The sequence below is a fragment of the Eriocheir sinensis genome, chromosome 37, assembly GCF_024679095.1.
Source record: "Eriocheir sinensis breed Jianghai 21 chromosome 37, ASM2467909v1, whole genome shotgun sequence".
Taxonomy (NCBI): Eukaryota; Metazoa; Arthropoda; class Malacostraca; order Decapoda; family Varunidae; genus Eriocheir; species Eriocheir sinensis.
Window position 1 is genome coordinate 11,549,071 of NC_066545.1, and position 27,706 is coordinate 11,576,776.

The 27,706-nt window shown below is 44.1% G+C and overlaps 1 protein-coding gene and 1 long non-coding RNA gene across 4 annotated transcripts in view; one reads left to right on the forward strand and one right to left on the reverse strand.

Annotated features, from left to right (window-relative positions):
* Nucleotides 1-27,706, forward strand: part of LOC127008237 (uncharacterized) — a 102,600-nt gene that overhangs the window by 68,424 nt on the left and 6,470 nt on the right. The window contains exons 2-18 of one of the 2 annotated variants that reach the window (XM_050879975.1): nt 519-1,538; nt 1,697-1,941; nt 4,703-4,811; nt 8,822-8,967; nt 18,534-18,672; nt 19,779-20,024; nt 20,424-20,654; nt 20,997-21,289; nt 21,790-21,946; nt 23,181-23,219; nt 23,750-23,992; nt 24,439-24,636; nt 25,066-25,230; nt 25,610-25,891; nt 26,141-26,326; nt 26,834-26,977; nt 27,141-27,350. In XM_050879975.1, coding sequence (XP_050735932.1) covers nt 651-1,538; nt 1,697-1,941; nt 4,703-4,811; nt 8,822-8,967; nt 18,534-18,672; nt 19,779-20,024; nt 20,424-20,654; nt 20,997-21,289; nt 21,790-21,946; nt 23,181-23,219; nt 23,750-23,992; nt 24,439-24,636; nt 25,066-25,230; nt 25,610-25,891; nt 26,141-26,326; nt 26,834-26,977; nt 27,141-27,350 — 3,921 coding nt within the window. In that variant the 5' untranslated portion in view covers nt 519-650. The remainder of the gene's footprint in view (nt 1-518; nt 1,539-1,696; nt 1,942-4,702; nt 4,812-8,821; nt 8,968-18,533; nt 18,673-19,778; nt 20,025-20,423; nt 20,655-20,996; nt 21,290-21,789; nt 21,947-23,180; nt 23,220-23,749; nt 23,993-24,438; nt 24,637-25,065; nt 25,231-25,609; nt 25,892-26,140; nt 26,327-26,833; nt 26,978-27,140; nt 27,351-27,706) is intronic. The other variant, XM_050879976.1, reaches the window with a different exon arrangement.
* Nucleotides 23,782-25,090, reverse strand: LOC127008241 (uncharacterized). 2 transcript variants are annotated; one of them, XR_007760923.1, is made up of 3 exons: nt 24,954-25,090; nt 24,477-24,656; nt 23,782-23,925 (listed from the first exon to the last, which is right to left on the reverse strand). It is a non-coding gene; the product is annotated as an uncharacterized LOC127008241 (long non-coding RNA). The 2 variants fall into 2 exon arrangements; XR_007760922.1 differs by having other exon boundaries at nt 23,783-23,925; nt 24,417-24,656.

Below are 27,706 nucleotides of genomic sequence, written 5' to 3' on the forward strand. Positions count from 1 at the left end.
GTGCAGGCCGCCGCCACCCATTGGCCGGCACGGCGCGGCGCCCACACCGCCGGGCCAATCACCGCCGCTACGCCGTGGGCAGAGACAGGTGCGAGGCGAAGGACGGGAGGGGCGGGAGGGAACGGGAGGGAGGGAGGGGCGGGAGGGAGACTCGACACAGTATCTTTGAGGAGCGATAGAAATTCGAATGTCAGGAGGTGAAGTTAAAGTTGACCTAGTAAGGCAGCGTTGTCCTTGACCTTGGGGTCGAGGTCAGAGTGAAGCGTGGTGGTGGAGGGCCGCGGGTGGTGGTGGCGGCGGCGGGGGTGGGGCGGGGTAGTGATGCTGGTGGTGGTGGAAAGTGTTACACTTCACCCCCCCCCCCCTCTCTCTCTCTCTCTCTCTCTCTCTCTCTCTCTCTCTCTCTCTCTCTCTCCGAGGGCGGGATCGATGCCTGGCCGCGGCGTCAGGTGAGTGCCGCGGCGTGCCTCGGGTCGCCGCTCAGCCACACTAACGAGTCACCGTCGCTCTGGCCGCAGGTCGAGGAGCGGGGCCTCAGCAGCAGCAGCAACAGCAGCCGCGTCGGGCCGAGGGACGCACCGTGACTGCCGCCGACCGTGTTGGCGCCGCCATGAGCGTCGGTGGGACGCACGCGTGACGCCCGCCGCCTCATGTCCGCGGCGGAGGGCGGCGCGGGGGGCGGCGACGGAGGCGGTGGAGGCGGTGGAGGTGGAGGGAGTGGCAGCGGCGGCGGCGACTCCACCATCCCCTTCATTGACGATGACAGCGGGTCGTCGGCGTCGTCGTCGTGCGCGTCGTCTATGATGGGTGAAGACGACGACTCTGCCTCGCTGAGCCGCGTGCTGGACGATGCCGCCTCCCGCGAACTGAGCATCAACGGCCTCCACGACGACCTCACGTCGCTCTCGTGCGGCTACACCTCCCTGGACCCCCACAGCGACGCCCGCAGCCACAGCAGCAGCGGAGAGGAGTCTCAGGCCAAGTCCCGGGCGGGCTCCGAGCGGTGGTCGTGGCGGCGGTCCTCGGGCGGCTCCCACAGAACCTCCAAGTCCAGCATCAAGTCCAGCGACAACCTGGACGAGGAGCGGGGACACGAGGCCCAGCCCGCCCTGCCGCCCGCCCTTCCGGCCTGCGACACCTGCGAGGACCGCTCCTCCACCTCCTCCTCCTGTTTCACTGCCACCTCCTCCTCCGTGCTCTCCTGCACCACCTGTGCCGCTGAGAGTGATGCCGCCGCCCCCCACCCAGAGGCGGATGCCCCCAGGCAGCAGGTCGAGGCCGAGGCCCCTCACCCGGCGGCCGATGTCCCCAACCAAAAGGCTAATGACTGCCCGCCCCAAGACGATGCCGCCTCGTGTGAGGCTGACGCTCCCCGCCCCGAGGCTGACAGCTCCGGCAAGGCCTCGGCGGAAACCCTTCATGAAGCCCCAGCGGAGCAGCCGCCGCCCGAAGCCCCGGCGCCCTCAGCCCCTGAAGCGCCGCCGACCCTCAGCAACGGCCAGATGACGCCCCAGGCACGCCTCAGCTTCCTGGGTCAGGTGGGTGTGCTGCATGGGCGTGGCTGCCGCTGCTCGGCGTCAACACTAACACCGACGCTTGCCACTAATGTGTAACTTGTCATTATTGAACCACAATAAAACTCATTTATGATGTAGTGTCGTGAGTGCATGACGCGTCATTATTATTGTTCCCACAGGAGGCGTGGCACCCCGGGGGCCCCGGGCCGGAGCTGCTGGTGCCGCTGGGGACCTCCACCCCCCAGGCCAGCGGGCCGAACCGCCCCACGCCCCACCACTACATCTCCTCCATGCGGGTGGCCTCCATGCGTGGCGCGGCGGACATGGGCGGGGCGCTGGTGGCCCGCGTCGCCACCTTCCTCAGGACACAGTACAAGAACCTCACCTCCACGCCCCTCGTGCTGCCCTGGTGCCCCGCCTTCAGGTGAGTGCCCTATCCCTAGCTCCCATCCTTCTCCCCCCTCCCCCCAGCGCCTGCCCCCTCCACGTCGCCTGTCCCTCCGTCCACAGCGCCAGAAGTGAATATCGCGGGAGGCTCCGGCGCCCGTATCCTGTTACGCCTGTCTGTTTGTTAGTCTTCCCTGTGTAGATATTGTCTTCCATGGTGCGGTTTTTCTCCTTCCTTGCCCTCCCCTCCCCCCCCTCCGCCCCCCCCCTCCCCCCCCGCCCCGCCCACCACGATGACCCAGCCGTCACCCCGCCCCCCTCCCGACGCCCACCCACACCTACGCCGCCTCCCACACGTAACCTTCGACGTCCCTACCTTAGCAACGTTCACCCAGGCCGCGGGGTCACGTACTGTACACAGCAAAGTTGCCACATAGATTTTTAGAGTACCGGAACGAACCAAAACGTACCAGACGAGACCTAACTGTACCAGAGTGATCATTTCCATCTTTTATTTTGTAGTTAATGGTATTCTTTAGGTTAGTTTCAATACGTCTCTTCTTATAGGGTAGGAGGACTTAATAATTACCTCTGCCCACACACTCTTTCTCTGGTAGCATTTCGTAATTTGGGTTTCGTAGTATTTGTAATTACCGCTATTTTTCTAGATTCTCTTATATGGTAGGTAACATAACAATTAACCCTCCCCACATACTTTCTCTGGTAGCATTTCGTAATTTGTGTTTCGTAGTATTTGTAATTACCGCTATTTTTCTAGATTACTTTCAATTACTTTCCTCTTATATGGTAGGTAGGTAGACATAACAATTAACTCTCCCCACATACTTTTTTTGGTAGCATTTCGTAATTTGTGTTTCGTAGTATTTGTAATTACCGCTATTTTTCTAGATTACTTTCAATTACTTTCCTCTTATATGGTAGGTAGACATAACAATTAACTCTCCCCACACTCTTTCTCTGGTAGCATTTCGTAATTTGTGTTTCGGAGTATTTGTAATTACCGCTATTTTTCTAGATTACTTTCAATTACTTTCCTCTTATATGGTAGGTAGGTAGACATAACAATTAACCCTCCCCACACACTTTTTTTGGTAGCATTTCGTAATTTATGTTTCGGAGTATTTGTAATTACCGCTATTTTTCTAGATTACTTTCAATTACTTTCCTCTTATATGGTAGGGAGGTAGGCATAAAAATTAACCCTCCCACACACTCTTTCTTGGTAGCATTTCGTAATTTGTGTTTCGTAGCGTTTGTAATTACCGCTATTTCTCTAGATTACTTTCAATTACTTTCCTCTTATATGGTAGGTAGGTAGACATAACAATTAACCCTCCCCACACACTCTTTCTCTGGTAGCATTTCGTAATTTGTGTTTCGGAGTATTTGTAATTACCGCTATTTCTCTAGATTACTTTCAATTACTCTCCTCTCATATGGTAGGTAGGTAGGCATAAAAATTAACCCTCCCCACACTCTTTCTTGGTAGCATTTCGTACTGCTCAGAACACCGACCGATCACACTTTACTACACACACTATCTTCTTCTTTCTTCTCCTTATTATATTTTTCCTCTTCGTTCTCTTCCTCTTCTTCCTCCTTTTCACTTCACATCTACACTATCTTCATTTATCTTCCTCGTTCTCCTCCTCCAAATTCTTTCTTCACCAACATACAATTTCCTACGTTCACCTTTCTCCTCCTCTTTCTCCTCCTCCTCCTCCTCCTCTTCATCATCATCATCATCATCATCATCATCATTTTACAGCCAGAAGTACCCAGTTTAGTTCATTAGTACCCAAAGCGGCATTCCTGTTAACACAAGCCAGATTATTTAAACGTTGTACTAGGATTTATGAACTTCTGTGGCTAGTAAGGCTTTTTAATTGCATGTTTGGGGTGGAATTAGTTAGCAGTGTTGGATTTTCACAGTTAAGTCGACATATTACGAACTCGGTCGTAAAAATGGATATAAAAAACTCATTCGACACACAAGGGGAGGCGGCGGCTGAACGGATAGCGAGACGGCCCCGCGTTCAGGAGGACTCAGACTCAGACTCAGAAGACCACCTATCAACCCGGACTCTAGATTCTAGGATTAAAGATGAGCTCCGGGAGGGCAGCATTAGCCTATGCAAGATGGCGCCACTATAAACGCTCGCCTGCGCCAGAACGGGCTGGGCCGACCATCAGGCCCCACCGGGAAGGAGCCTTGGACCGACCATCAGGAATTCAGGATCCACCGGGAAAAAGCCTACCGGCGCAATAGGCCAAGACGTTAAAAAAAAAAAAGTCCCCGTTTTTATGAGTTCTTCAGTCCCCATGAGGTAGGTAGGCATAACAATTACCCCTCCCCACACACTCTTTCTTTGGTAGCCCATCCCATTCCATCCATACCCATCCCATCTCTTCCCTTCTCATCCCATCCCTTCCCATCCTATCCCATCCCATGCCATCTCGTCCCATCCCATCCCTTCCTTTCCCAACCCAACCCATCCCTTCTCATCCCATCCCTTTCCGCCCTTTCCCAACCCATCCTATCCCAAACCATCCCATCCCATCCCATCCTATACCTACCCTTCCCATTCTACCCCATCCCATCCCATCCCATCCCATCCCTTCCCTTCTCTTCCTTTCCCAACCCATCCTATCCCAAACCATCCCATCCCATCCCTACCCATCCCATCCCATCCCTACCTATCCTAAAGTCTCCGTTTTCTATGAACCCTTCAGTCCCCTTGAGTCCCCCCTTTAACACTCGTCCCTCTGGCCCTCAGGATGGACGTGAGTGACTTCGACACCAGCCTCGTCCAGGTCCCCCTCGCGCCCCACCTCAAGGTCCCCCCCGGCCTGCTCACCCTGCCCGCCATCCTGCAGCCACACCAGGTAAGTCAGCGAGTGTCTGTCTGTCTGTCTGTCAGTCTTTCCTTTTTTTTTTTTTTTTTCTAGTTTGCTCGTTCTTTTTTGCATTGTTTCTTTATTGTTTCTTTTTTCTTTAATTTTCTGTTTCTTATCTTTCTCCTTTTATCTTTCTTTCTTCCTGTCTTTCTTTTTTATTTTTTGTCTTTTTTTTCATTTTCTTTTTCATTTTCTTTCTTTTTCTTTATCTCTCAAGTCTTTCTTTTTCTGTTTCTTTTCTTCTTTTCTTTCTCTCCTTCTGTCTTTCTGTCTGTCTTTCTTTCTTCCTGTCTCTTTTTTTATCTTCTTTTTTGTATGTTTTTCTTTTCTTTCATTTTCTTTTTCATTCTTTCTTTTTCTTTCTTTCTCTCTTAAGTACATTCAAGTTGTGGACTAAATAGCTCAAGAGAGAGAGAGAGAGAGAGAGAGAGAGAGAGAGACGGTGTGTGTGTGTGTGGGGGGGCTTTGTGGTTCAGTCGAGGGTTTCAAAGCGGTTCATTTCCCTTCATCGGATCCTAAGTTATCTCCATTATTATTTCACTTTGTCATTTTTTTTGTTTGTTTCTGAAAGCTTGACCTCTTGGTGTGTGTGTGGGTGTGTGTGTGTGTGTGTGTGTGTGTGCGTGTGTGTGTGTGTGTGTGTGTGTGTAAGGCGTCTTTTGGGTGGTTAAATTGTTGACATAAATAGAATAATCTGCCATTCCATCTCATAACCCTTATCTAACCCTCCTCCTCCTCCTCCTCCTCCTCCTCCTCCTCCTCCTCCTCCTCCTCCAGTCTTCCTCCCACACATTCCTTACATCCTCCTTCACTCCTACGCACCTATCCTCCTCCTTCTCCTCCTCCTCCTCCTCCTCCTCCTCCTCCTCCTTGTTCTCGTTCTGCTCTTCTTCCTCCTCATTTTCCTCCTCCTCCTCCTCGGTCTGCTCTTTCTCCTCCTCCTCCTCCTCCTCCTTGTTCTCATTTTCGTTCTCCTCTTCCTCCTCCTCCTCCTCCTCACTTCACACCTCATCTCCATCTTATCCTCCTCTTCCTCCTCCTCTTCCTCCTCCGTCTCATTTCACACACGCCATCACCCTTCACCTTATCCTCCTCTTCCTCTTCGCCCTCTTCCTCTTATTCCTCCTCCTCTTCTCCCTCTTCCTCTTCTTCCTCCTCCTTCTACTCACTTTATTACACACACTATCTACTCCTTTCTTCTCCTTATTATATTTCTCCTCTTCGTTCTCTTCCTCTTCTTCCTCCTCTTCACTTCACATCTACACTATCTTCATTTATCTTCCTCCTCCTCCTCTTTCTCTTCCTCCAACTTCTTTCTTCACCTACATACAATTTCCTTTCTCCTCCTCCTCCTCCTCCTCGTCATCATCATCATTATCCTCATTCTCATCATCATCATCATCATCACCATCATCATCATCATCTTAGCCATTTTCACCCTTCACCCCATCCCTCTACTTTTTCAGCTGTCACCTCTACACACACTCCCCCGGCCCAAACACCCTCTTCTAATGCCATCTTCACCCCTCAATCCCCTCACCTTTGCCCCCTTCACACCCTCACACCCTTCTTCTCTCCCTTGATGTTCCTCCCTTCTCTCCCCTATGCTTCCCCCCTTCCCTTCTTCCCTTCATTCCTATTTTCATTTTTTTATATTGTTTCACTTTCATATTCTAGACTTTTTTTTTTCGTGCTGTTTTCTTCTATTCCCTCTTCTTCCCTTCTCCTCCATTCGTTTCTCTTTCTTTTTCTTTATATCCTCATTCTCTTGCACCCTCATCTATTCTTCGTCTTCTATTCTTCGTTTCTTCCACACTATCATCTTCTATTCCCTCCTCCTTCTCCTTCTCCTCTCTTCTCTTCTCTCTTCCTCTTTCTTTTAATCTTTCTTTTCCTTCACAACTTCATACCTCAGCCTTTAACTTTTTTTTCCACACATGAGTTTCTTTTCCTTCCCTTCCTCCTCCTCTATTCTCTTTCCTCTTCTCTCTTCTCTCCACTTTCTTTTAATCTTTTCTTTCCTTCACAACTTCATACTTTAGTCTTTATTTTTTTCCCTCATGATCTTCTTTTCCTTCCCTTCCTCCTCTTCTATTCTCTTTCCTCTTCTCTCTTCTCTCCTCTTTCTTTTAATCTTTCCTTTCTTTCACAACTTCAAACTTTAGTCTCTATTTTTTTCCCTCATGATCTTCTTTTCCTTCCCTTCCTCCTCTTCCATTCTCTTCCCTCTTCTATTCCTCTTTCCTCTTCTATTCTCTTTCCTCTTTCCTTTAATCTTTCTTTTTCCTTCACAACTTCAAACTTTAGTCTTTATTTTTTTCCCTCATGATCTTCTTTTCCTTCCCTTCCTCCTCTTCTATTCTCTTTCCTCTTCTATTCCTCTTTCCTCTTCTATTCTCTTTCCTCTTTCCTTTAATCTTTCTTTTTCCTTCACAACTTCATACTTTAGGCTTTCATTTTTTTCCACACATCATCTTCTTTTCCTTCCCTTCCTCCTCTTCTATTCTCTTTCCTCTTCTATTCCTCTTTCCTCTTCTATTCTCTTTCCTCTTTCCTTTAATCTTTCTTTTTCCTTCACAACTTCATATTTTAGGCTTTTATTTTTTTCCCACACATGATTTTCTTTTCCTTCCCTTCCTCCTCTTCTATTCTCTATCCTCTTCTCTCTTGCCATCATCCTTATACATCTTCCACAGTATTATTTTCCATTCCCCCTCTTCTTCCTCTTCTCATTTTTCACTTCATTCCCTCTCTCCCTCTTCCCTCTCCTCTCTCCTCGTCTTTCATATTCCAGTTATTATATTTCATTTTTTCCCTCCCTCCTTATCCCTCTCCATTCTCCTCTTCTTTAATCTTTCGCTATTATAATCCGTTCCTCCCTTCCTCCCTCCTTCTTCCCTCTCTTCATCCTTGTATTCTCATCTTCAATACTTATTTTTTATATTTCCTCCGTCTTCTAAACTCGTATCTGCCTCCTCCTCCTCCTCCTCCTCCTCCTCTTACCTCTTGCATTCTCCTCTTCATCTTTCTCAGGTTATTTTTTATTTCTTCCTCCTCCTCCTCCTCCTCCTTACTCTTGCATTCTCCTCTTCATCTTTTTCGTCTTATCTTTCCTCCTCCTCCTCCTCTTAACTTGCATTCTCCTCTTCATCTTTCTCGTCTTTCTTTTCCTCCTCCTTCCAGCCGCCTCTGTTCCTCCTCCTCTATCCTCTCCCTGCCTGTCTGTCCTCTCTAACCCTCATACCGTTTGATCTGATCCCTTCTATACGTTCTTGAGATGCCTACACACAAGTCTTCTTACTTATCTATTTCCTCCACCTATTGTTTCTTGCTGGGTTATCCTCTTTCTGATAATTGCTGTTTGTTTGTTTTCCTCTTGTGTTTCCACGTACGGTAATATTCTCTTGTTTTCCTTTATTTTGTCTACTTCTTTTATTCTAATTATTGCTGCTTAATGTTTCGGATTCTGTCGTTTATTTGTTTTCTGTTCCACTATTATAAAAAAAATTACTCGTACTTAAGAATATCCTCCCCTAAAAACAGTCAGACTATATCAGTAATTCATAAATATTAGTAAAGTAAGTAAGGTAAGTATAGTCAGTCAGTCAGTCAGTCAGTCGAAAGTGGCGGAGGGAGGATTCGTCACAGTCAGTCAGTCGAAAGTAGCGAAGGGAGGATTCGTCACAGTCAGTCAGTCGAAAGTAGCGAAGGGAGGATCCGTCACAGTCAGTCAGTCAGTAAATGTCAGCTCTTCTCCCTCTCCCCACTTCCTCTTTCAATCATTTCTTCGTTCATTCGCCTGACATTCACTCCATGATCCTAATTCACTCTTACTTATTTATAACTTCTCTTTACCTTGCTCGCCTCCATCTCTTTATTTATATCTCTCTCTTTTGTGTTCTGCCTCACTCTCACTTCTCATCTCTATTATCTTTTGTATTCCTCCTCTTCCCATTCTCACTCCGGCTAATCTCTCTTCACCTTCCCTCCCCCCACAGCTTTCCTTCAACGAATCCACGGTGGAGGATCGGCCGCGGCGGGTGCTGGTGGAGGGCGACCCGGGCTATGGCAAGTCCACGCTGGCGCTCAAGTTGGCCTATGACTGGGCGGCCGACCCCACCGGCTCCTACCTCTCCTCCTACAGGTAAAGTGGTGGTGGTGGTTGTAGTAGTAGAAATAGAAGTAGTAGTAGTAGTAGTAGTAGTAGTAGTAGTTATAGTTGTTTTTTTCTGCTTTGGTTGTTGTTTTATTATTATTTTTACTTTTTTAGCGTCTATGTTATTTTTCTAGGAGTTTGTAATGTGATTTTTGTTGTTTGTTTTTCTTTTTCCTTTACTATAAGAAATAATGATAGTAGTAGTAGTAGTAGTAGGAGGAGGAGGAGGAGGAGGAGGAGCAGGAAGAATGATAATGATAACCGAGGAATATAAGACAAGCAAGTCACAACAACAACAACAACAACAACAACAACAACAACGACGACAACAACAACAAGGCCATTCCCGAGAGGAGAGAACAAAGGAAGGTTTTTTAGCAAGCATAAAAGCCCGGTATTGTTTCGTTCCAGCGAGCTTCATTGTCTGGCCGCTTCTCGGCTTTGAACGCGGCCTCACTAGGGGTCGCTCATGCCATAATTATGTTTTCAAGTAACGATGGTATTAATATCGATATTATATTACTGAAAAGAACATTGAAAAGGGAGCCTCATCATCGACCTCTATGTAGATTAAAGAGAAAGTACAAGGATTTGGGTGTGACGAGATTAAAGGGTCATTGATTTGTGACGTTTGCAAATAGATTGAGGAAAGACTCGGGAAATTGATAGTAGCGTTCAGATAGAAAAAAAAAAAAATGCGTGACCACAGGATAAGATGTCTAAGGCTTCAAATACGTAGTGTGTAGTGAAACAGGAATTGCGTCATTACTGGAACCTCTTTAGAAGCCTCCATATTAACGTCAGGAGCATCGCTTAAAGAGTATTAGGAGTTTTATACTAAGACGTGTGAATGCCATGATTGGAGACATCGGATAAAAATGTAAGGAGTTCAAATTCATGACGCGAAGTGAAACAGGATTCGCGTCACTACAAGAACCTCCAAGAAACATTCGTATACTAAACCAGGAGTGACAATAACAAAAGTGTATCATGAGTTTACTGTTAAGAGGTGTGAATGCCATGATTGGACACGCAGGATAAAGATGTAAGGAGTTCAAATTTATGATGCGAAGTGAAACAGGATTCGCGTCACTACAAGAACCTCCTAGAAGCATTTGTATGGTAGTAGTTATAGTTGTTTTTTTCTGCTTTGGTTGTTTTTATTGCTTTTACTTTACTTCCTTAGCGTGTATGTTATTTTTGTAGGAGTTTGTAATGTGATTTTTGTTGTTTGTTTTCTTTTTCCTTTACTATAAAAAAATAATGATAGTAGTAGTAGTAGTAGTAGTTGTAGGATAAGGAGGAGGAAGAATGATAATGATAAGCAAGGAATATAAGACAAGCTATCAACAACAACAACAGCAACAACAACAACAACAGCAGCATTTGTGTACTAAAGCCAGGAGTTCCAGTAACAGTGTATCATGAATATCCTGTTAAAAAGTGGGAATGCCATGAGTATTAAGATAAACACACACATAAGAGAAAGCGTGATGTTAAGTGTATAAACAAACAACCTTGGGCACGTCGTATACAAGTAAGGTCTGTTGTCTTAAGATAAAAAATAAAAATAAATAAATAAAAAAAATTCCCGTACACACACGAAGTAGATAGACCTGCAGCACGGGACTGTAGTTTGATTATTAAGATCTTTTATCAAACATTCCGGGGCTTACTCACACATACCCACATTTGATAAGGCTTTCGTAGAGGTCTTTGTTTGTACTTTCATAGGCGGGTGGTTTTGTGAGCCTAGTGATAGTGTGACGAGGCCTCTGCACCGTGAATATGAAAAGAAAACTCGTAAAATCCTGACTTCATTTGATAAGGCTTTCGTGGAGGTTATTTGTATTTCCATGGGTAGTTATATAAGCCTAGTGATATAGTGTGACAACTGACAAGGCCTCTGCACTGTGAACGTGGAAAAAAACACTCAGAGAACCCGACTAATCTCTTTTGTGGCTTTTGGAAGTATTTATTGTGAGAGCCGAAAGCGTCTGAGATGATGGACTTGTTTGTTTGGTAGGCTATCACTTAAATTTTGGCCACTAGACGGCGCTGTTAGGCTCGTCGACTCAGGAACCGCCAGCCAACCAGTCAGTCAGCCACTCTGTCAGCCTTCGTGCTATATATATGTATCCTTCTATATATACGTGGTTTATATATATTTATCATGTTTATTTGTTTGCTTACACGCCGACCCTCTATCGATTATATTTATACGATCGTTAGCCAGTCCAGCCGTTCCTTCCTTCGCTTACGTTCTTTATTTATTTACGTGTTTTATCTACTCATCATCTTTTATTTATTTATTTATTTACACCCCATGAAGTGCAAGAGCGCCTATCAAGTCTCTATTTACGATCTCCATTCAGTCTCTCGTTCCTTCCTCCACTGACGTTCTTTATATATTCATCCCTATTTATTTACGTGTTTTGTCTAATTATCTTTTATTTATTTGTTTATTTACACCCCATGAAGTACAGAACGGCCTATCAAGTCTATTTACGATCTCCATTCAGTCTCTCGTTCCTTCCTCCACTGACGTTCTTTATATATTCATCCCTATTTATTTACGTGTTTTATTTAATTATCTTTTATTTATTTGTTTATTTACACCCCATGAAGTACAGAACGGCCTATCAAGTCTATTTACGATCTCCATTCAGTCTCTCGTTCCTTCCTCCACTGACGTTCTTTATATATTCATCCCTATTTATTTACGTGTTTTATTTAATTATCTTTTATTTATTTGTTTATTTACACCCCATGAAGTACAGAACGGCCTATCAAGTCTACTTACGATCGCCATTCAGTCTCTCGTTCCTTCCTCCGCTTACGTGCTTGATTTATTTATGCTTTTATATTAACTTGCATTATTTATTCATTTGTCTATTTACTTATTTACCAACACTCCGGGAAGCGTTGCAGCGGGGCATGGCGATTTAAATATCCCATCGCCATTCAGCCTTCCGTTCTGTAAGCGTACGTGTTCTGTTTATTTATGCATCCTTTACTATCAATGTTCTATCTATCTATCATCTGTTTGTCTATTTACTTTAACCCCGGGAAGTGCTGCAGTGAGGCGTGTCGATTCTATATATACGTTCAGCCTCCCGTTCGTTCCTTCGCTTATGTTCTTTATTTAATCATCCTTTTCTAATTTACCTGTTTTATCTGTTTTATCACCTATTTATCTTTTTACTTTAACGCCGGGAAGTGGTGTAGTGAGGCGTGTCGATTCTATATATACGTTCAGCCTCCCGTTCGTTCCTTCGCTTATGTTCTTTATTTAATCATCCTTTTCTAATTTACCTGTTTTATCTGTTTTATCATCTATTTATCTCTTTACTTTAACCCGGGAAGTGCTGCTGGGGGGGGGGGGGGGGTCAATTCTATATATACGTTCAGCCTCCCGTTCCTTCCTTCGTTTACGTTCTTTATTCACCCTTTTCTAATTTACCTGTTTTATCTGTTTATTATCTATTTGTCTATTTACTTTAACCCCGGGAAGTGCTGCAGCGAGGCGTGTCGATTCTAAATTTACGTTCAGCCTTCCTTTCCTTCCTCCGTTTACGTCCATCGTTCAAATATTTCCCATACGTATCAGTCATATATAGCGGCTTTGTATCCCCGGGGGTCGACAGCTATAAGGAACCAGTCTCCAGTCAGTCATTCAGTCAATCGATCAGTCATATATAGCGGCTTTGTATCCCCGGGGCTCGCCAACTATAAGGAACCAGTCTCCAGTCAGTCAGTCAGTCATTCGATCAGACATTATATATAGCGGCTTTGTATCCCCGGGGCTCGCCAACTATGAGGAACCAGTCTCCAGTCAGTCATTCAGTCAATCGATCAGACATTATATATAGCGGCTTTGTATCCCCGGAGCTCGCCAACTATAAGGAACCAGTCTCCAGTCAGTCATTCAGTCAATCGATCAGACATTATTAGTAACGGCTATGTATCCCCGGGGCTCGACAACTATAAGGAACCAGTCGTCAGTCAGTCATTCAGTCAATCGATCAGACATTATTAGTAACAGCTTTGTATCCCCGGGGGTCGACAACTATGAGGAACCAGTCTCCAGTCAGTCATTCAGTTAATCGATCAGACATTATTAGTAACGGCTTTGTATCCCCGGGGCTCGACAGCTATAAGGAACCAGTCGGTCAGTCACTCAATCAGTCAGTCATTCACTCATCCATTCAATATATTCGCCACGTTAGTTTCTTTTCTATTTCTATTCACTTATTTGATATGATGATTATAAAATGATGTAACCAGAGAGTCCAGTTCTTATTAGTATCAGTTCTATCTCAGCCAGTTAAGTCAGTCTATTCGCCAACTAACGGGCTCTTATTGACGTATTTATTCACTTATATATCTGTTTCTGTAAAGTGGTGTAACTCGAGAAATACCCGTTACTTGTAGGTCTTTCTCAGCCAGTTAGTCAGTCTATTCGCCAAGTAACGGAATCTTATTGACGTATTTATTCACTTATATATCTCAGTGTTTCTATAAAGTGGTGTAACTCGAGAAATACGTTACTTGTAGGTCTTTCTCAGCCAGTTTGTCTTCGCGATATTACTGTTTCTGTTGACATGTTCATCCTCTATTTATCCCACTGATGTTTATAAACTGATGTAATCCGAGAAAGACCAGTTATTATTACTATCAGTTATGTATCAGTCAATCAGTCAGTCGAATCGCCATGTTACGGTTTCTCTTTATATATTCATTCACTCATCTCTCAGTCGTGATACAAGGCGGCGTAACTCGATAGGTCAGTTATTATTAGTAGCAGTTATTTACCAGCCAGTCGGTCAATCTGTTCGCCATACTACGGTTTCCAGTTTCCATTTACGTATTTATTCACTCATCTCTCAGTCGTGACTCGTGATACAAGGTGCGTAACATCGAAAGGTCAGTTATTTTTAGTACCAGTTCTTCGTCAGTCTGTTCGCGAGGCTGCGGTGTCCATTTACGTATTTATTCACTTCTCTCTTAATCGTGATAATATAAAGTGGGGTAACTCGAAAGGTCCGTCATTATTAGTCTCAGTTCATTCTCAGCCAGTCAGTTAGGCGGGGTTCCACCTATTCCATTTTGTCGGATCCGTCGACGTTAATGACGTCAAAATGACGTCAGCGAAACCGCGGCCGCTTGGCACGGATGATCCACTCCGTCACTCATCATTTGACGGAGTGGATCATCCGTGCCGAGCGGCCGCTGTTTCCCTGACGTCATTTTGATGTCATTAACGTCGACGGATCCGTCAAAACGGAATAGTAGGAACCCCGCCCTTCATCTGTGGACGGGCTCCGCGCGGGGCCCGGGCTCCGTTGATGACGTCACTGACGGTCGACGGATCCGTGAAAACGGAATAGTGGGAACCTCGCCTTAGTCCGTTCACCATGATACGTACGGGTTTTATTCATGTATTTATGCACGTATTCACCTCTCATTGAAGTGGCGCAACCCAACGGAGGCCAGCAGGTATCAATATTGCAGCTTTCATCTCTCCCCGGGCGTAAAAAGAGTAGGAAAACACCGCCCAGCCAGTTTCCCCGCCAGTCTACATGCGCCATTCAGCTTTTTTTCCTACTTCCTATTCATGATAATATTATGGTCATAATAATAATCTCCTCTTCCTCCCCTCTCTCTCTTACTTTCTCTCTCTTCACTGCATCCTCATTTGTTTTTTTCCCATTTCATCATATTTTCTCATTTCTTTCCCCTCCCTTATCTCCTATTTATTCTTCATTTTATTCAGTGCATCCTCATTTATTTTTTCCATTTCATCACACTTTCTCATTTCTTTCCCCTCTCCTTATCTCCTACTTATTCCTACTTTTCTTCAGTGTATTCAGTTGTAGCTCAGGAAAGGCCAGTTGCAGTCTCGTCCTTATGTTCAGAAATGTCGACGGACTGACTAAAAGAATCAATATAAAGCTTCATTTATTACTTATTCACAATCATAATATAAAGAGACGTAACCAAGGAAGACCAGTTACAGCCTCGTCCTCATTCGCTAAAACATTGACTGGGTGACTGGCTTAAAGATCATAACAGCTTCATCTTATATTATTACTTATTCCTCAGTCATAATAGTAAGACTCGTAACCCAAGAAGAACAGTTACAGCCTCGTCCTCATTCGTTAAAACACTGACTGGGTGGCTGGTAAAGAGTGTAACACCTCTATTTTATTTTCCTATTTCGCAATCATGATAATATTAAGACACGTTTAAGTCGTAACACAAGAAAGGAGGAGAGAAAAATCTTGTCCTTACGCGGAAAAAAAAACATTGACTGGGTGACTGGGTGGCTGGTAAGAGTGTAACACCTCTATTTTATTTTCCTATTTCGCAATCATGATAATATTAAGACACGTTTAAGTCGTAACACAAGAAAGGAGGAGAGAAAATCTTGTCCTTACGCGGAAAAAAAAAAAAACATTGACTGGGTGGCTGGTAAGAGTGTAACGCCTCTTTTATTTTACTATTTCGCAATCATGATAATATTAAGACACGTTTAATCATAACTCAAGAAAGGAGGAGAGAAAATCTTGTCCTTACGCGGAAAAAAAAAAACATTGACTGGGTGACTGGGTGGCTGGTAAGAGTGTAACACCTCTATTTTATTTTCTTATTTCGCAATCATGATAATATTAAGACACGTTTAAGTCGTAACTCAAGAAAGGAGGAGAGAAAATCTTGTCCTTACGCGGAAAAAAAAAAAAACTGACTGGGTGGCTGGTAAGAGTGTAACGCCTCTATTTTATTTTACTATTTCGCAATCATGATAATATTAAGACACGTTTAAGTCGTAACACAAGAAAGGAGGAGAGAAAATCTTGTCCACGCGGAAGAACATTGACTGGCTGATTGGTTGACAAAACGTTTAACATTACCTCTTAGTTTGTTTTCTTATTTTGCAATCATATTAAAGACTCGTAACGCAAGAAAGACCAGTTAACAGCCTCATCCTCACGCACTAAAACATTGACTGGCTGACTGACTGGGTGATTGGCTGACAAAGCTTTTAACATTACCTCTTAATTTTTCATATTTTGCAATCACTGAAGACTCGTAACGCAAGAAAGACCAGTTAACAGCCTCATCCTCACGCACTAAAACATTGACTGGCTGTTTGGCTCATTGGCTGGTTGGCTGGCAATGAGTATAACACCCTCCCCTACCCCCAGCTTGCATCACCACCACACCTGCAGCCGCCCGTCCCGTGCATCTTGGTTCAAGGTTACCGGGTTATTGAGTGCAAGGAGTGTGCCTGGAGGAAGTGTAAGGCAGATGGAAAGTGTTGTTAGGGGTTGGTTCTCAGGTGTAATAGTAGGAGTAGCAGCAGCACCAGTAGTAGTAGTAGTAGTAGTAGTAGTAGTAGTTATGTTTCGCCCAGTGACATAATATTTAAAACAGGAAAGTAACAAAGCGTACAGAATCAAGAATGACTGTTGGTGGTGTTAATAATTGCTGAATAGACTCGAGGGAAAAAAAGAAGAAAAACGGAGTGAAATTAAAGAAAAAGTGCACGGCGAAAAGAAGAAAAAACACACTTAAAGTTGTTGATATTGTTGGGACTATCCTCAAACACGTGATAGGCAGCAACTAATAGCATAAATCAACAAAGGAAGAGCTCACTGTGTTAGGTAATAAGACTCATCAGTTAGGAAGCATTTACGAGTTTACTGCGTGTACAAATATAGTGACTGGTTATGTTTAGTATTCGTTGTTGTTGTTTTTGTTGTTGGTTGTTGTTGTAACCATGCAAGGTGGGTTGTTTATCATTTAATATTATGTGTGTTCTCAGCCATCTGCTCTTTGTTTTTTTTTCCTTCTCCTCCTCCTCCTCGTCTTCCTCCTCTTCCTCTCCCTCTCTCTCTCTCTCTTACTTATTCTTCTTCCTCTTCTTCAGTGCATTGTCATTTTTTTTCCCTTTTTATTATTCATTTTCTTATTCATTTTCCCTCCTCCTCCTCCTCCTCTTCCTCTCTCTCTCTTACTTATTCTTCTTCCTCTTCTGTGCATTGTTATTTTTTCTCCTTTTTATTTCTCATTTTCTTATTAATTTTCCCTCCTTCTCCTCCTCCCTCTCTCTCTCTTCTTTTTATTTCTCTTCCTCATTGCAATCTCATTTATTTTTTTCATTTTTCATTACTCATTTCGTAACTTTTCCCTCTTCTTCTTCTTCCCTTCCCTCTCTCTCTTTTATTTTTTCTTCCATATCTTCTTAAGCACATTCTCATTATATTTATCTTCCTTTTATTTCTCTTCTTCATTGCATCCTCATTTATTTTTTCATTACTCATTTCTTAACTTCTCCCTCTTCTTCTTCCCTTCCCTCTTTCTCTTTTATTTTTTCCTCCATGTCTTCTTCAGCACACTCATTATATTTTTTCCTGTTTCATTACTCACTTTATTTATTGTCCTCCTCCTCCTCCTCCTCCTCCTTTATTCTCCATGACGCAATCTCTTATTACTATTACTCACCTCCTCTCTTTTAGCTGTGTTATCATGAAATCTCTTTTATACCGTTATCTCCTAATCTCTTCTCTTCCCTTGTTTAGCTTCCTCCTCCTCCTACCCATCCCCCTTCAAGACACAAATCTCTATACACCCCTATTGTGCTACCCTCCCTCTCTCCCTCTCTCCCTTTTTCTTTCTTCCTTCTTTTCTTTCACCTATGCTCATGTTTCACCTCTTCTCTCCCTCCTTCCTTCCCCTCTATCATCCCTCCATTCCTCTATTATTTCCCTCCATCCCCCCTCAAGACAAATCTATACACCTCTATTGTGCTACCCTTCCTCTCTCTCCTTTTTTTCTTCCCTCTCTATTCTTTCTCCTATGTTCATGTTTTACCTCTTCTCTCCCTCTCTTCTTCCCCTCTATCATCCCTCCATTCCTCTATTCTCTCACTTATGCCACACACTTTCCATCCATCCCTCCCTAGTGAATGGGTACCAGGTATTAATCTAGGGTTGTGTCCCGTCTCTTGGTATCTGTTCCCTTCTCCTATAGTTCCTTCCCCTTCTGTCTCTCTCCAGCATATGACCACAGATGTTGCGCCGACTAAACGAAACTTTCCAAACTTTTTCCATCCCTCCCTTCTCTGCCCTCCTGCCACTGTATATTTCCTTCTTTCTTTAGACTCAAACTCCTCTCATGGCATCTCTGAACTTAATTTGTCCTTTTGATTTATTTATAGTACATATGGTTTTGTTTTTTTACCAGTCCTTGCTCTGTCTCCGTTACTGTAAAAAAATATATATACAACTAATCTGTGCCCTTTCTTCTGCAGTCTGGTTAACTTATTTTGGCATTTTTACTTTATTGTACATTTTTTTCCCTTGGTCTGTTTCTTTGCCATAAAATATATATGTATAAAACTCATTGCTGTCCAGTCTCCTGCAAGCTATTAAACTCATGTAAGCATATCTTCTCTTTACAGTACATGACATTTTTTTTTTTACTTATTTGTGCTGTCTCCATTACTGTAAAAGATTAGACAAAACTGACTTCTCTTCCCTCTCCCTCAGTCTGGTGTTTGTGGTCACCCTGAGGGACCTGAGGGGGTCACTGTTCTCCCACCTGTGCAAGGAGGTGCTGCCCCGCCACATCCTCAGCAAGGAGGCGATGAACACCCTCTGGAACCACCTCAAGAAGATCGAAGAGAAGGTACGGATGATGGCTGTCTGTCTGTCTGTCTGTCTGTCTGTTTATCTGTCTGTCAGTCTTTTTCTTTGTTTCTGTTTGTCTGTCTGTCTGTCTGTTTGTTTGTCTGCCTTGTCTGTCCATCTGTCTGTCTGGGTGGCTGGTAGGTGGGTAGATGGATGGATGCTGTGTTGGATGATCGTTTAGTATCTTCCACCCAGCTTACCTCCCTGCCTGTCTGCCTTTTCTTATTATGTACTTTCATATCTAATTATTTTTTCTTTATTTATCATTGAGGTGATTTGTCATTGAGGTGAGGATGATGATTGGATGCCTAGTTGGTTAGGGTCCTGAAATTGACCTCTCTTTCGGCCACTCCTCTGTATTCTTTTTAGGAGCAGTGAGTTGCGGGCATTTTTTTCATTATTGTTTTTTTTTATGCCCTTGAACTGTCTCCTTTGCTGAAAAAAAAACCTAACTGCCTTTTTTTTACATTTCACTTATTCATTTATCTCTTACTTTATTTCTCATTATCAGAGTTTTTTGTGTGTGTTCCCGTGTTTCCTTTCCTCCCCCTTCTTATAATTCATTTTTATTTGTAATCTAGTTTTTGTGTGTGTTTGCTTCCTTTCCTTCCTTTCTCAATCATATCTCCTTTCCTCTTCCTGTCTCCTTTCCCTCATGTCTTTCCCTTCTAACCTCACTTAATAACTCACAGGCGAGATATAGTCTGTGTGTTCATATACATTTCTTTTCCTTCCTTCCTTCCTTCCTTCCTTCCTTTATGATATCTTTCCTCTTCTTCCCACTTGTCTTCCCTGTCTAACCTCATTTTATAACCCACAGGTCTTTCCCTTCCTTCATCTCTTCCTTCCTTTGTCCTGGCATCTCTCCTCATTATTTCTGATACCCTACGCCCCTGTCCACCCAGCAGCGAATGGGTACCAGGTATTAATCGGGGGTTGTGTCCCGTCTCCTGGGGTTTGTTCCCTTCTATAATTCCTTCCCCTTCTGTCTCTCTCTGGCATATGACCACAGATGTTGCGCTGACTAAACGAAACTTTCCAAAACTTTCTCTCCTCTTTATGTCTTGATTTTCCTCTCTTCTAACCTCATCTAATAACCCACAGGTCTTGTTTCTCCTGGTGGGTTATGATGAGCTCAGCGAAGATGAGAGCGGGGACATCACGGAGCTCATCGACGGGCAGATGCTGGGCAATGCAACGGTCGTGCTCACCTCCCGGCCAGGCTCCTCCAAGCCCTTACCAGCTCTCCTCCACCGCCGCCTCCTCATCGCTGGCCTCGCTCCAGACCAGACGCACGCCTTCATCACCAAGTACTTCCGGGCCATCAACAAGCCCGGCAGCACCCATGAGGTTTGTGCCGCTTATATTGTGGTGTTGTGAGAGCATGTGTGTTGTTTTGGTGTTGTTGTTGTCGCCATGCAAGGTGGGTTGTTTGTCATGTAATGTCCTCAACCATCTGCTCCTATTTTTTTTCTTTTTGCTTCTCTAACTTATCCCTCTTGTTGTCTTCCTCCTCCTCCTCCTTCTTTATGATAAGGGTGCCTTGAAAATTTGCTATCTTCCTTGCCTCAATTATTGGAGGATAAAAGAGATATTGACTTATACATAACTGCAAAGCTCCTCCTCTCTTTCTCTTCCTTTCCTACCCTTCCTTCCTCTTCCTCCTCCCTTTTTTCCACTTCCTCCTCCTTTTCTTCCTCCTCCTCTTTTTTTTTCTCCCTTCATGACATAATCCTCTTCCACCCGCAGGTCATGTCACTGGTCACAGCGAGTCGGGAGAAGTACGGTGACCTGGTGACCTGCCCCATCATGTGCCTGGCCCTGGGTGTGCTGTACGAGGACCTGGGGGGAAAGCTGCCGTCGCGCCTCACCGACATGTACATGGCCCTCATCAAGCACATGATACGCAAGAACCTGCTGAGGCGCGGTGAACCCATGTGCTACGACGTCCTGCCGGATAAATACAACAAACTGCTCTCGGTAACTTATTTTCATTGTTTTATCATGTTTATTATTTTTTCTCAACTTGCTATTTATTTATTTATTTTGCTGGATAAATACAATAAATTTCTCTAGGTAATTTATTTTATTGTTGTTTTGTTATGTATTATTTTCTCTAGTTCTTATTTAGCTACTTTTATTTATTTATTTATTTATTTTGATGTGTGTGTGTGTGTGTGTGTGTGTGTGTGTGTGTGTGTGTGAAATTATAGAACCATCAGTGACTATACAAGCATCAGATAGGGACAACAGTGACTATAGAACCATCATTCAAACGTACGTCCATTCACTCTTGTTCTAACCCTCGGCTCACCCTCGCAGGACTTTGGCAAGCTGGCGTTGGAGGCGCTGAAGTGCAACACACCTTACTTCACGGGGCAGGACCTGAGGACTCGCTGCCAGCACGGGGCGGAGGTGGTGGAGCTCGGCATCCTCCTCAAGATGCATTCCATGTCCAAGCTGAGCAAGAAGGACCACTACACGCCAGTCCACAAGTCCTTCCTGGAGTTCCTGGCGGCGTTCTATCTCTCGGGGCTGATTCATGACCCTTCGCTGATGCAGGCGGAGATTGACAACATTGCCGACAAGCTGGACATCACTCACCCTATTATGAGGTTAGGGGAGGATTTCATTGTTACTTCTGTTTTTTTGTTTACAGTCTTCCTTTTTTTTCCAGTGTATTCAAGGTTGTGTCATTAGTACGGTCCTTATCTACTCTATGACAACTGTTTATGATCTTTTGAAGATGATACTAGTTTTTTTTCATAGGTAGTCAAGATTATCATTAGTTTGGTATTTATTTACTCCACAACTGTTCATTATCTTATTATTATGTTGCTAGCTAATGAATGTAAGGAAAGCTATGAATAGTGCATCTTCATTTGCTACTGTAATAAAAAAAGTTTATTGAAAGTGTATATCATGGCAGCCACTCAAAATATATTCACCTGCGCCTGTCAGGTCTGTCTGAAGAGTCTACCAATCATATAGACAGCATGGAAGACATATTAGCAATTTTAGGTGATAAAAATTGACACCTATATTTTTATTTAACCAGGATTTTGCCTTCGTTGGGCTCCCTTCAATTTTTTCCAACTTCTTGTCTTGATAACAGACAAAACTCCGGCCTCATGGTGCTGCGCTACCTGGTGGGGCTCCTGGGACGCAACGCTCACATCATCTTCAACATCGTGTCCCAGATGGGCGTGCCGCAGCGCATCCTCTTCCTCCTCCTCAAAGAGAGCGGCATTTACCAGATGAACGTGCTGGAGGTGGGTGGCTGGTGCTGGCATTTTGGTAGTTCCTTTCTTGCTCTCTCTTTGACTTGAGTATTTCTGCAACTTGTATTTCTTTTAGTTCTCTCATGCTAACCCCTTTCACTCTTTTGTGCATATTTTTTCCTCTTATATTTTTTTTTCTGGTTTGTATTTCTTCCTCAACTTGCTCTAGGTTTCTGCTCCTGGCTGTGTACTGCTGCTTTATGCATGTTTGAAGTTTTATTATTTCAGGACAAGCATTCTCAGCCTGGGGTGTGCGTCTCACTCCAAGGGGTATGTGATGGGAGTTTGGGGATGTGTGAAGTGTCCCGGCTGTTTGAATTAGTATTTTCTAACACATAATGGTGCCGGGAAAAGGTGGGGGTGCTGGGAAAGGGTGAGACAGGGATTAACAGCTGACTCATTAAGTTTGTCATATGGTTTCTCTCAGGCTCTTGGTAGACTGAACTAAATTTATGTGCCATTGACCTCTCTTTTGGCCTCTTCTGAATTCATTAAGTTTGTCATGTGGTTTCTCTCAGGCTCTTGGTAGACTGAACTAAATTTATGTGCCATTGACCTCTCTTTTGGCCTCTTCTGAATTCATTAAGCTTGTCATGTGGTTTCTCTCAGGCTCTTGGTAGACTGAACTAAATTTATGTGCCATTGACCTCTCTTTTGGCCTCTTCTGAATTCATTAAGTTTGTCATGTGGTTTCTCTCAGGCTCTTGGTAGACTGAACTAAATTTATGTGCCATTGACCTCTCTTTTGGCCTCTTCTGAATTCATTAAGCTTGTCATATGAAGTTTCTCTCAGGATGTAGGTAGACAAATGAATTTTTATACCATTGACCTCTCTTTTAGCCTCTGGTTCCGCTTTTCTTTTGTTCAGAGCAGCGCTTGGCGGGCTTTTTTATTGCTACTTTGTTTTAGTGCCTTTGAGCTGTCTCCCTTAACGTAAAAAAAATAATAAAATAAAATAAAATAAAATAAATAAAAAGTTCCTAGTTTACCCATGAACAAATCTTACATAAGGATTTTTACACAAACATTCCGCACTAGGTTCCTCCATGATTTTTGTATAGGTTAGAAGGTGAACAGGACAGAGATAGCATTCCCCAGCCTCCGAGCACGTCAGTAATGCCACTAGAGGTGCAGGGTAGCATGAGGGCTGTGGCATGACCTCAGGGTGCCCAGCTAGCATGATGTGGTATAAACAAGCCTTTCTCCTCCTCTCCATGCCTGCCAGGAGCGTGCAACAAGCATGTACCAGAAGAATGTGGTGGAGGTAAGCTAGGCTGCCTGTGTTCTCATGACTGCTGCTTCCTGGGCAATGTTGGGCGCCCTCAATAATATCTAACTTCATGCTTGTGGGGAAAGTGGCAAGATTTTACGAGTGATTTTTTTTTCCAGAGTTTAAATGACCGTATTGAAATCAGACTCTCCAGTTTGATTAATTTTCCCATTTAATTGAGGTTAATGTTCAGCTGAATCTCATCTAGTCTGGTGCAATACAGTGATGATTCTATTGCACTATTGATTTGAAACATGTAATCTGTCCTTGTGTTGTCCAGTTGTATTTTGAGACATTAAGTGTAGCATATCCTTATGTATGTATTTTACCACACTCACTTTTAAATTAAGGATAAGTTAAACAATTGTATGAAAGTTGAGTTTTATTAATTTTTACATTTTCTTTCTGTCCCTTCCTTTCCCTATCTCTCATCCTCATCCTCCTCATTCTCCCTCCTCCTCTCTTGTTGTTTCTTGTCCACTTCATCTTTGTCCTCCTCCTCCTCTTCCTCATCCCTCACCCAGGTCTGCAAGCATGTGTCGGGACGGGAACATGTGGTGATTCAGACCAATTCCCCGGAGCTGGAGGACTGGGGGCGGCTCCTCTATTCCCCGGACTGCCTACTGGAGGGCGTGGAGGTGCTGCTGGACTTTGATGGCACCTCCAGGGACCGGCAGGAGTCCTTCTTCACCTCCATGTCCTTCAATGAGAGCGTCAAGAGTGTGAAGCTGACATGTGTTGTTGGTGGGGAGTTTGGTGTGTCTGAGGTGAGTGGTGTTGAGGGAGGGAGGGAGGTAAGAAGGAGAGGACCAGAGAAAGGGAAGGGAAGGAGAAGGGGAAGGGAATAGGAAGAGAGGAAGGAAGGATGGAGGTAGATTGTAAGACGACCAGAGAAAGGGACTAAAAGGAGAAGGGGAAGGAAGGGAGGGAGGAAGGATTGGAAAGAAGGAGCAGACTGGAAAAAGGTAAAGGAAGGGAAGGAAAAGGGGAAAGGAAGGAAGGAGAAGGTACAAAGAAAGGGAAGGGAAAAGAAAGAAGATACGGAGAAAGGCAAGATAAGAGAAGAGAAGGAAAGGGCTAAGTAAGGGAAGGGAAGAAATAACACACAAAAAGAGGAGAATCCACCTTTGCTGCCAAAAGATAAAGATAGTAAGATAAAAATTAGTGCCCGAAAGTAAAAGAACATCATACTCAAGTGTTGCGTCGTCGTCAGGTGACCCGGCTGGTGTCCTACGTACGGGCTGTGCTCACCAAGAGGCGACTGGAGTCCTTCGAGATCCAGGTGACGTCCTTGGAGGAGGCCACCACAGAGATCCTGAGTCCCGTGGTGGAGATGATCTGCGACACGCTGCCGGAGCTTGCCCAGTCCCTCAACAAGCTGGTGGTGGCCCTGGAGCTGGACGGACAACAGGTGGGGCGGCAGGTTCACTGCTGGTGGAGAAAAATACATCTTGATTTAAGTTGTTCTGTGTTTTTTTCTTTTTCTTTCTTTCGTCACTCATATTTTAGTTTCTTTTCTAGCTTCATTTTAATTTTTCTACTTAGTTTCATTTAGTTTCAGGTATTTGTGTATTTATTTAATCAGTTATTCATTAATTCCCTCATTTGTTTGTATTGTTTTGAGCCTATAGCATTTAAATTGATAGTCTGAGTTATTGGATATATATTTGCTATGAAAGTTATTCTGTATTATTATTATTGTTGTTGTTTAATAATGGTTATATGTACTTGTGGATTCTTTGTTCTGATTTCAATTTTCCATATTTTCTTAAGTATGTCTCTTTCCATACTCATCCATTCACTGCCTTATAAGTTCCTGATGTTGTTGTTGTTGTGACAGGTGATGCAGCTGTGTGAGGTGCTGCAGGAGGCGCCTCACGTGCGGGTGCTGCACCTGCCCCACCTTGCCTGTGGGATGGAGGGGCTGAGGGCCGTGGCGAGGCTCGTGGAAACCAACCCGCTCATGTCTCTCAACTTGGCTGGCTCCCTCAGCTCAGGCACACCAGTGAGTCAAGGGAACAGTTCTGGAGTCCTAAAGTTAGAGAACCAAAGTAATAAATGCTAAATAGGATAGTGAAGAAGACTGAATGTATGCAAGTGAAAAGCACCATAACCCTTGCACAAAATGAGAGGCACCAACAGTTTTTCTTATATGGCCACTATTGTCCCTAATGGTACTAAAATCTCAGGCCAGAGCAGCCAAATTGGGAAGTTAAACTCACAGAAATATGACCCATTGTAGGCTATGATATGTTCAGCTGAGGAATAGATTTAACCCCTTATCTTTAACTTGGCCTTCAAACAATTGCTAAAAAAATTCAGCTTAAACATGGGTATAATTATATGACGAATTACTAAGGTTAATATCCTCCCTTTATGTCCAGGTGGAGGAGCGGTGTGCAGGTACCGGTGCCAGTACTCCCTCCCCCACCCGTGAAGACCCCGCCCCGGCCCCACTCTCCTTCTGGAACTTCACCGATGCCCAAGGAAACACGCGCTCCGTCTTCAACTCCCTGCCGCGCTCCTTCTACCAGTCGCTGCCTCGCCGGGGAAGGCTACACTCCCTCTCAGCCGACAAGCGCAACTCGGACTCGACGTTACTCCAGCGCACGTCATTCCCTCCCCCCTCGTGCAGCCCCTCCATACATGCCAACGGATTCCATGAGGTAACGTCTTCTGAGCCAAGCAAGCTGTTATAATTAGGCAGAGTAAAATTAAGTGAAATATATTGTTAATTATCTTTTTTTTTCTAAGTATACGTGGAAACCGTCAGAAATTATTATTATTTAATATTATTAAGATTTATGAAAGGGCACGAAGGAGAAATAAAACATCAATATAAATCCAACAAGAGTCCCTTCAACAAGCAATCATGGATATCAAAAACAAGACTCACACACTCGCTCTTTTCCCAGATCTTCTCGGCATTCCGGAACCCCGCCTCGCGCGTCTGTCACCTCAACATCAGCAAGTGCACGTTGGGGGCGGAGGACCTGGTGTGCCTCGGGGAGACGGTGCGGTTCACACGCTGCCTCTCCTCCCTCAGGATGGAAGGGCTCTCCAGGATGGCCGAGATCATTCCTGTCCTCATCGCCCTGCAGGTGCATTGTGCTGTAGTGTAGAAGGGAGATTATTATTTATTTATTTATTTTTTGAGGAAGCAAACAGTCTATGTGATATATCTGTTTATGTATTTTTCTTACTTGCTGTTTCTTCATCTCTGCATTTTGCCAATCATTCATTTTTGTTTCCCTTTCTCTAACTTTCTCGTGTATTTTCTTTTTCCATCATACCTGCATCTTTTTATTTTAGTGCTTCCTTTTCTTATAGAGCCTATTTTTCTCTTCCATTAATGCTTCACCTACTCCACTTTTTCTCTGCTTCTCACATCACCAAGAAATAAGCTCGATAGATAATCAGTCAGTTCATACATAAGATCTTCATTATTAAGCAAAAGTTTGTATCCTCACTATATATGAAGCCTTCCTATATATTTCTTTAAGGAGCTGCGTGTTACATTTTTCATTTTGTTTTACGTTCTTTGCTCTCCCTTGGTCTGACTTCTTTACTGGAAAAAAAACTCACCTTTCAATTATCTGCCCCCCTAGGAGAACACCAGCCTGCAGCTCCTGGACCTCACCTCCCCCCACATCCTGCTCGGAGATGCTGCTCTGCAAGTCACTCTCAACGCCCTTGCCAAGAACAGGTCTCTCAGGTTTCTGGTCCTCAATGGCTGGACGATACAGGTGGAGGTAGGTTCATTAGAGGGTGAAATATAGGTGTTTTATTATAATTTGATTTTCATGGAATTTAATTGACTCACAGGATGGTGCTTGAGAAAATGAACTATAACTACTTGGTACCACTCTCCTCTTTGTCCATACCTCACCCCCCTCACCATCATTGCTTCCCCAGAGTGAGCGGTCGGTGCGAGAAGTGATACAGTTCCTGGCTGCAACGGAGCTGCAGCATATTGACCTCGGGAGTTGCCGGGTGATGGCGATGGTGCACGAGGGGGCACTGGCTCGTCTCTCCCGCCAGGACGACCTGCTGTCGGCCCTGCAGGAGGGTGTGCCGCCCCTCCACAACAACACCCTCGCCTTCCTTAACCTGGACAACTTTGAGGTGTGTACATCAGGGTTATAGAGAGGAACAGGGAGAGGGAGGAAGTAAGAGTAAGAAGAGAGATGTAGAGGTAGTATTTAAAAGAGGAAAGTTTAGTGAAAGAATTAAGAGAAAGGGGACAGTTTTGCAGTGATTGTACAACTATAACTTTTAAAAAATTGGTAGGGTTGAAAACAAAGCAATTACAGTGGGTAGAAGTCAAGAGAATTACATTAAATGCTTACAACTTTTTATGAATTGTTGGTATTTGCAGCAATTATGGAATACAAAAAAAGTCAGAATATGGTGGTACTAAAAGACTAGATAAAATGCAGTAAAAAAAGATGAGAAAGGATTTTAGTGAATGTTGAATCCTA